Source organism: Bombus pyrosoma, linkage group LG11, assembly GCF_014825855.1.
Source record: "Bombus pyrosoma isolate SC7728 linkage group LG11, ASM1482585v1, whole genome shotgun sequence".
In the NCBI taxonomy this organism is placed as follows: Eukaryota; Metazoa; Arthropoda; class Insecta; order Hymenoptera; family Apidae; genus Bombus; species Bombus pyrosoma.
The window spans coordinates 776,074-785,912 of NC_057780.1; the positions used below are offsets into that span (position 1 = coordinate 776,074).

At 32.7% G+C, this 9,839-nt stretch overlaps 2 protein-coding genes across 3 annotated transcripts in view; both read right to left on the reverse strand.

Moving 5' to 3' along the window:
• Positions 1 to 2,918, reverse strand: part of LOC122572597 (flotillin-2) — a 95,749-nt gene extending 92,831 nt beyond the window's left edge. Inside the window, exon 1 of the mRNA XM_043737733.1 lies at positions 2,641 to 2,918. Coding sequence (XP_043593668.1) covers positions 2,641 to 2,689 — 49 coding nt within the window. The 5' untranslated portion in view covers positions 2,690 to 2,918. The remainder of the gene's footprint in view (positions 1 to 2,640) is intronic.
• A 2,058-nt stretch (positions 2,919 to 4,976) lies between these two features.
• Positions 4,977 to 9,327, reverse strand: LOC122572789 (exosome complex exonuclease RRP44). Of its 2 annotated transcripts, XM_043738235.1 has the most exons (15): positions 9,294 to 9,327; positions 9,114 to 9,201; positions 8,783 to 8,956; positions 8,527 to 8,684; positions 8,256 to 8,443; positions 7,958 to 8,184; positions 7,615 to 7,896; positions 7,250 to 7,534; positions 6,944 to 7,181; positions 6,604 to 6,862; positions 6,301 to 6,544; positions 6,021 to 6,241; positions 5,785 to 5,953; positions 5,416 to 5,694; positions 4,977 to 5,326 (listed from the first exon to the last, which is right to left on the reverse strand). In XM_043738235.1, the coding sequence occupies exons 2-15, from the start codon at positions 9,165 to 9,167 to the stop codon at positions 5,159 to 5,161; spliced, it is 2,946 nt and encodes a 981-aa protein (XP_043594170.1). In that variant the 5' UTR covers positions 9,168 to 9,201; positions 9,294 to 9,327; the 3' UTR covers positions 4,977 to 5,158. The 2 variants fall into 2 exon arrangements, with proteins under 2 accessions (XP_043594170.1, XP_043594169.1); XM_043738234.1 differs by lacking the exon at positions 9,294 to 9,327 and having other exon boundaries at positions 9,114 to 9,273.
• Between the last annotated feature and the right edge of the window lie 512 nt (positions 9,328 to 9,839).

Sequence of the window (9,839 nt, forward strand, 5' to 3'; positions counted from 1 at the left end):
GTAATAAACGATAATACATTGCACGTTATTCTTAACAACGATCTGCTTGGTACAATCCTTACATTAATTTAATGCTGCATTATATATAGTGCCTACTATAATCCCAATAGAATACGAATAATCGTCCAAATATGAAAGATTATTTTCCCTACTACAAAACCTAATTTGCGTTTCCACGCAATACCGACATTTTTATGACTCGTGGATCGATGTAGAAATATGCATTTCCATCCCGTTGAACAACGAAGGAAGAAGTAGAAATTCTGCTGAAATTGCACAAAAACTATCTACCCTACGATTTCAATGATTTTTGAACATGAAGACTCCGCGCACAACCGCATATGAGCGACTGCAAGAAATGTCTGTTATAATATTACTCGATTAAATATCATCGATGTATTGGATTTGCGTTAGATTTTGCTCGCGGTGGACGGATTAAGACACTACATTACAGACCCAATACATTAATGATATTCGTTTTTAATTGGATCATAGCAAAATGATACACCTAAGTGTGCCACTTAAATTATTTATGAACTGTTTGTTATACGAAACATGTTTCGATCAAAGATTGTATTGTATCAAAAAGGGGGCACGATATAGTAATTAGTTAATTGATATTTTCGAAGAATGTCAAGATACGAAGGTCACGAACGTTGAAAGTTAGAATTGTAATTGTAAAAGAAAATTGGAATTGTATTGTACATTGCACAATATCACCGTGGGGAAGAGTAATTTCGCTTCATCAATCTTATAAAAGATAACAAATGGTTTGCGTGTATGACACGAATATGCAGAATGAGTCATACTTCCTCTTTCCATAAAAATACTTCCGCGAAAAATTACATGTGAAAATGGCAACCAATTAGATAATAACCATATTTTATTTATCATCATTTCAATTATTTTACGTTTATTTCCGGAAAGATGAAATTCATGAAAATAAAATTCGAAACAACTTTTTGCAACAACTCTAAAACATTTAGTAGGTTTTATCCTAAGTATCCTTACCGATTTCAAGGATTTTTTAATATATTGTAGAAATCAACATTTTAAATAACTTCTCTCTGTACATATAATCGTCGCTCGGCCACGGATTCTAGGATATTTGCAAAAACCTGTCGCTATCACTACTACTACAGCTACTAGTGAATTCTGCCTATAATTGTGCATCCGTGACAGCGTATGCGGAAGTTTGGTTGACTGCTTCCGCGAGGAGACCGGATAAAATCACACCTATCTTAAAATCTATATAAGTTATAAACAAAAAATAAGAATTAGATTTGGGTTAGACGTTATTTTATCCTGCCAATACTAATGCGTACCCTTCCATGGGCGCACAATTATAGGCTGGATTCACTGTAGTGGTGGTGGTCGAGAGTCTTTTGTGAATATCTCGAAAACTATTACCGAGCGGTGGTTGTACGTATATGAAAAAATTTTCAGAATCATGTCCCCGACAACATATTCCAAAATCATCGAAATCGGTGAGGTGGATGGAATATCGGTAATTACCGTATGTATAACAATATATGTATATCTGTAATATATCGACCGCTTCGCTCTAGAATCCATATGAATTAATTAATAATTATTTCATTCTAATTTTTATTACGCAAATCATACCTTGCAATTAAATCAAGCCTTTTGTGCTAGCTCTTATCGTCCATCATAAACGATAAATGAACAAGTTCAAATACATAGACTAGATACACAGACTCGTTTATTTGTAATATTTTTAACAAAGTAGCTATCCAAGTGCATGGCTGCATGTGTGCAGAAGAATATAACTTCCAGTAATATTTATAATTATGATTCACATACAATTGAAATATTTTCGCAGGAGCAAAATTATTTCGTAATTAAATAAAGAAATAATAGTAAAATAATATAGTTATACAAATAAAAACTATTAACCCTATGACTCTATTTTCAATTACCTGAATTAAACTACATACTTATGTATGTCTACGTATTACATTTAAGTTTATCAATTTCACCTTGAGGATATTTAACCCAGATCTATTTTCCAACTTACTTTTAGAACTTACTTTAAAACGTATTTATATATGTATGATTAATTATATTAATGTTAATCACATTTTTCCACGACGAACTGATAATTAAAATTCATTTTCCCACATACAATATCTTGTATTTTTAAATTTACGTGATTATTTATCCTTACGTTAACAATAATTCCAACATGCGCGTCATATTATCCTACGTTTAGTGCAGCAAAATAAAATATTTTCAATGTTATGAAATTAACAACCGAGATTCTCTACGATGCGCATTCGTTGTATCGTGTTAATCAAATAGCTACTGACACATGCATAGATTAGGAAGTGTCACTACGTGTAAAACCAAATACACTAAACTGATACTGACAAGGGCGGTGTACTGTCAGATGGTTAAAGTTAATCGTTCGATTAATTTTGTAAATGTACAAAGATTCTATACAAATTGCTCTAAAACAACAATCTCTCAAAATTCGTAGTATACGATAATTTACGCCACTTTTTTCAAACTAGCGACAGAAGCTTACGAAATATACCAAGCGTGGCAGCTCTAGTTTAATATATTGCACCGCTTGATTGAGTTGTAAAAGATACTTATTTAGCATTCATCTATACATACCTGATACGACCAAAGCTTCGTTTGGACCACAAGTATGAACGTTTCCCATTGTCAGATAAACTCTTTCTTAATGAAGATGCAACAACAAACCGGCACAAGCAAACAACCAGAACTAAAACGGTTACCACTGACACTAATCTATACAATAAATTGGTAGTAATGAAATATGGATTATTTCAAAAACCCCGGTAAATCATTAATAACATGCAACAATACGTGTTAGTCGCGCGTCGTAAGGTTACGATGTTACTCAAAGCCACTACCCAAATTTGTAGCTTTTGCAAAACCCTAGCTTGCAACACTGCCAACCTCGACATTTCCACGTACAGCGACATCTCTCCAAAATGAACCATCTCCGCTATATGTACTTGTTTAAAAGCTCATTTCTAAATTAGATTTCCTTTACTTCCAAGAATTTTGGCAAGTAATTTCGTAATAATAATAATTGTATTAAAATATATTGGAAAATGAAATGTATGTTTATATCGTTGTATTTTGGGAAACTTGGGGAATTTTAGGTTGGCTTGTTGCCCGTGGGACGCTGAAGCCACGGTCCTATACCATAGAAATATAAAGGTAGATTACGCGAGTCATACGTTACCGTGTAAGTGGATGCGGTATGGGAATGGAAAGAGGACGCTACATAGAGGCTACTCGTGTCTTTGTCTGATCAGACACGCACACTGACGCTGTTCGTTGATCGGTGTTACACTCAAATATTTACTGCACGAATGTGTATACGCTATGTGCAGCGTTCTCTTTCTAATCCCATATTGCATTCACTTGTACCATGATTATACAGATGAGCAACGAGCGACAATCCGTCGTTCAGCTGTATTGCTTATTCCACGTATATAAATCTGTAGATTTGATTTATTTTCTGTAGCTCAACAGTCCTTTATTTTGTCGCTCTGCCTCTTATCGCTTTTCTGTATAATCATCATCTTACACGGTACATATGATCGCGTACTACATCTTTACATCTTTATGTGTATATACGTCGTGTATACGACCGTGGCTGAAACAATGCTCGTGAACTTGAAGTTAAATGAAATTGGAGAGTATCGAATAGATTAGAATCGAACACAGAATTTTAAATGAAGAAACTTTAGAACCGTGTATTAATTTGAAGAACTTAAATACAAATTTAAAAGATTTTAAAACTTGTACAATTATTTACGCTTTGAAGTCCCAATGCATTAAGTTCAGCGATAAATTCCTTGTCTAATCTTCCTAATTTACTTTACTTATACGCTCGGTTTTACATTAATAAAACGCGATCTATTTGATATCCAATTGAGAAAATTGTTAGTAATTTACGTTGATAAAAATTAATTTAATTGGGATGTATCATATAGAAAAATAAACGTTTTATGCTCTGGGATAATATGTTCCTTCCGATGGTTCATTGACCCAGCTATGCCGCTGCACAATTGAGCCGTCTAATGCAAAAGTGGTGTAATTCAAAAAGGTTGATTACTGGATAATGAGGGATAAAGTAAACATCATGTAAGGGATCGAGTGGACGATTCCTACTTATTCTGCTATCCACCAAGAAACTAGTGAAGATATACTTACATCAATTCTGCACAAAACACAATGAAAGTCATGCTTTCGAGATGTGGTGCCAAACCAAATAGACAACAAATTGACTTACTCCACTTTTGCATTAATCGGCTCAATTCATATTTACCGCACCAAAATTCACGCTACGAGGAACCACAAGCTACGTCGGTACATGAGGTTCTTAAAATTTACGCTACGGGGAGGCACAAGATACGACAGTATATAACCACAGACGAGGTATAATAAAAACATCATATTTTAAATACATATAACATTTTCGTTTTTGCTGTTTTTTACTTAAATATAAGACAGTTTTCTTCTTTACATTAAAAATTATTTAACATGTACTGTAAAAAGGAGAGAAAAATATATGAAGTTTTAAATAGTATAAGTTTTATATGTACCATATCATTGACTATGCAATTGAATGATTTTTTATGATGTTATAACAGTTTAAGTATCGACAATTTTCCGTCGGAAACAAATTTAGTGGTCCTTCAATTTTGCACGCCAATGTACATATAGGGTATCCTGTAATTGGTAGTACAACCGGGTACAGAGTGACTCTATGTGAAAATTTTACATGACGTGTCATATGAACAAAATTTATTTATATTTTCGACTTATTTTTTCATGTAAAATCATTTTCCATCTGGTTGTACCACCGGTTACCAGACACCCTGACATAAATTTGTGTCACAGTTATTTCATAAAAAATAGTATCTAGTTTTACATTCTTTAATAACTTTATGTTTCTAATAAAAATATTATATTTTTTATTATTTCTATTTCTTAACACACATAAATATGTATACATATATAATAATTAATACATACATATACTTATTTATGATAAAATTATAAATATAACTATTATTGTATTTATATCTCATTACATCTAATGATTAGTCTGTATAACTTTAATTCTAGAGGGAAAAAATGTACAATGGAGCTAGTGTTTCCTTTTCTTCTGTTTTCTCTTACTTCCTCCACCTTTGGTATTACTGTCTGATACTTTCTCTGCTCCTATCTTTCTTTTTACCGTTTCTTTCGTACTTTCTTTCAGTACCATCTGACAAGAATCTGCAGTATTTGTTGGAGGTACACTGAAACCTGGAATCTATTCGCATACAATTTTATGAACATTGAACTATATAGAAACAATTAGTATTTATTTGCTTTCGTTTATTTTGCTAATAATTTACTTACGAACGGCTTAACCAACTTAAATATTAGTTTCTCATGCTGTATATTGGATCTGTTTAAACTTATTTGCACAGTAACCGGATCGAAAGTGCGAAATACGATATTTCCACACGTTTGTGAATGATCTTCGCCATTATACATAAATGTAACACCTGAATCTTTGTCTTTGTTCAAGTACAAAGTTCCCTCTAAGCCATACTTTATTATCAATATTTGCAACGCATTCTTTCGTACAAAAAGTATATAACCTTCTTCGTCTTGAATTTTTTCTCTAAAGAATAACTAAAAAGAGAGGAACATAATGAATGATATATGTGCAATTAAACAATCAATTCAGATAATGAAATCGAAGATAAATAACCAAATACACACATGAGTATTTAGTGCTACCGATGCTCGATTAGAATACTGAGCCATTCTATGGCGATAGTTCATATTCTGACAAAGTGCGTGATTCTTCTTTTTGTCTAACAAATCGGGATATGTTGCATCTGCCCCAATGCAAACTGCTAATAAACGATGTACCATCACATCTGCGTATCTATAAAATTAAATAGATATGTACGTTCAAATTAGATATTATTTATTTGCGTAACAAATTTTCCTACCTTCGAATAGGTGATGTGAAATGAGTATAGACAGGACATGCTAAACCATAATGATAGTATTCACTTGGTTGATGCATGCCGCTAACAAAATATACAGCTTGCATCATACAGCGTGTGGCAAGTATCCTTAACATAGTATTAAAGTAAGGGTTACTGTCTTTATGACATTTATTTAACGAATCTGCTAATTCTTTGCCACTATTTACATTTATAGTAAAACCCTGTTGAAGAAAAATTGTGTTTTACCAGAATTATTATTTTTTGAATAAGCTTTTCATACCTGATTCTTTGCGGCCTTTATAAGAGGCTCGAAATTAGTAGGCGGTGGTTCGGGATGCCTTCTTAATACAGCGCATTCTGGGAATTCTTCTAAAATCTTTTTAGCAACCGAGATATTTGCGAGCAACATAAATTCTTCCACCATAGAATTAGTTTCCCGCAATTTTTTTACCTCCACTTCGATAGGATCATGCGTCTCACAGTCTACTTCAAAACGGACTTCTGGAGATGCTAATAATAAAGCTCTGCAATAAAAAGCAAATTATACTTATCATGCATATCTTTGTAACATAACTTTACATACCCATTATCCAGACGTCTCTTTTTTAACTTTTTAGCTAAATTATTAAGATTCCTTAATGACTTTACAAGTGAATCTTGTTGAGTAACATCGTCAATTTTTAGTTGAGCTTCATCGTAAGTCATCGCTGCTCGTGAACATATTACGGACTTACAATATCTAGTATTAATTATATTTGCGTCTCTATCCATTTCCCATATGCAAGAAAACGTTAGTTTGTCTTCTTTTTCTCGTAAAGAGCAGAAATTTGTACTGAGTAACTCTGTAATAGTTAACATATTATATGGTATGTTAGAATCTTCAACGTTTTATTCGATAAAAATAAAATTGAAATAAATCGTACCAGGAATCATGTGAATTCTCGTGTCAACCAAATAAACAGTCGTAGATCGTAATGCTGCTTCTTTATCTAACGCAGTACCAGGCCTTACAAAATGTGTTACATCCGCAATATGTACACCTACTTCTAGATTACCATTTGATAGATCTCTACAGTGAAGCGCATCATCGATATCTGTGCAACCCGGTGGATCGACTGAACATATATCTAAATATCTTAGATCTTCCCTTTGTGCTATGTCCTATAAATACACATACAATTTATATGAGCTTTGAAAGGATTACTTTCTTTTCGTATATTACTACATACGGCGTCCGTGACACTCCATGAGATCTCTGGTAATGAGCTGAGGACAGCGTCAGAAAATCGACTATGGGGGATATCGTGTTCTAACAATATCACTTCATTTTCGGTGGTTTTGTTCCCTATTTCACCTAACGCGCGTACAAAATGACCAAGAGGATATCTAGAATTACGTGGCCATGAATCAATTGCTACGATGATTCTCTGTTTACACAGCACTGTATATTGTCTAGTTTCGATTCTTATTTTAGGTATTTTTCGTTCAGCTGGCACGAATAAATGTCGTACATTCTAAATAAACAGAAGATTATGAAATATAGAATATATATATGTATGTATGATCTAATTATGGAAATTTGCTCAGCTTTTACCCCTTCTATGTTACTGGGTTGCAATATTCCACAATATTGTCTCCAATTTCTTCTGATAATTCCAACAACTTTGCCAGTCGGTGTCTTTTGCATTTTGTTTGATGAACCAAATTTATCTAATGCTTTATTCGTTTTTAAAACATCATCATCAGCATCTGCTTCTTCTTCATCTTGCAGAACAATGTCACTAGGAGATGACCACTGATCCTCTGGCAAGAGCTCCACCACAACTGCATCGCAATCAACAGCTCTATTAAGGTTACTACGACCTTGGATAAAAATCTATAATCAAATATATGTAATAAATACATATCTATTAAAAATATAGAAAACAATTACTCACAGATTTTTCAACTCCATCTACATTCACGAATCCTTCAAGGAAATTTTCTTTTGAAGCTTGAAAGGTTCCCTGCAGAAGTTTCCCATTTTTTATGCCTTCATGTAATTCAAATGGTGTAAGATGACATGGGAAAATTTCTGGACCCTCAAATACTGCACCATAACTCTTTTTACATAATTTATCAGCCAAAAAGCCTGAATTTTCTAATGATAATATATAATCTTCCACTAAAAAAACAATAATGTAAATTAAAATAAAAATTAGAGTATCTTTGAAGTTATTAAACAAATAATTTTACTTGAAATAACTGGGATCCCTTCTTTTTCTGCTAATTCTCTGTTGCGTGTATCATCTGTTAATAGCACAGTTTTGATTCTATTGTCATATAAATTTAAATGTGCATTATACCACTTTGTTGCAACCCTAATTGCCCTATCATTTCTGTCATTTGTACTTTCACCGGGGCCACGCTCGACATAAGTATCTCTGTATAGAATTAATAAAAAAAGTAAATAATAATAAGACATACCTAATAAAATAAATAAATAAATACGATATTGTTAACATACTTATGATGTTCATTAACAAATACATAAAATTTCCTTTGTGGATTAGTGATAATATTCCTTAATCTTTTATATACGGCTGAACTTTTATGTTTCACTTCTTCCAACACTGTTTGCACAATTATGACATTGCAAATAATATCTTCTTCCAAAATGTCAATCTTAAAAATTATACATGTTTATATTAAAAATAATAAAAATTATATAATAATACATTACATTGTGAACGTTAAACAGGTTCGATTTAAACTTGACTCACCTGGTCTAAAATAATATTAGTATCAATTAATAGATAATAAGGTTTCATTATCTTAGAACTGCTTGCACTGGAATCCTCGTCATCTAAAATTATATTCCGAGTTCTGTACACGCACTTTTCACAAGCTTTAGATCCACAGTGAATATCATCTCTAAGGTAATGCTCCCTAACCGTCTAAAAAGAAAACTAAACTTTAATAAATCATAATATTTTTATAATTGTTTTGTCATATTTAATCCTTTGAAAATCCGTATTATAAATGAATATGATTGCATTCGTATAATCAATTACAAATCATAAAATGTGAAGTACTTTTGATTTTATTTAATACCTTAAACACATTTCCCCCTTTAGTTTTCCTAAAGAATATTTTGGTCGTCAACATATTGCTTGCTTTAACTAATTATTTATATATTTTTCTGTCAAAGAAAATAAGACACTGTTCGTTAACAAACTATGCACACATGACTTGGTTAGTATAGATATCATAAACATCAATCATAAACCGTACCGGAAGTCAAAGTTCTATAACCATAAACTATAACACGACCATGTGCATGAATAGATCTCGACACACAAGGATAGTGAAGTCAGGCTGTCTTATGCACGGTTAGCCTATAGTGGATGACCATGTGCTGTCGGCACAAAAACACGGAAACAGAGGAAAGTATGAGATACGAAAAAGAAAATTTTGAAAGAGAAAAGCGTCAATAAAAGAAAAAGAGCGAAATGCTAAAAGAAAATGTTTTATTGGACAATAGAGGTTGTAGTTAGCTCCGTAAAAACGTCATCTTTTGGTTCCAAGAGAAAAACAAGAAATTAAACTAAACAATTTATGAGAAGATCAAAAGTCCCTACAATTTATATTGGACCAGAGAGGAAATGAGAGCGTTCACGCTTATGGATCTGATTGTTCCCGAACTAGTGCTGCACCATGCGGCCAATTGTTGAGGTCAACTAAAGTTAGCATATACAAGAATCTTTGTATTTAAGATTGAAGTTAGGGATCTGCCCTGTTTGGTAGCTCAAAAACACGTAGAGGCAATGCGAACGATTA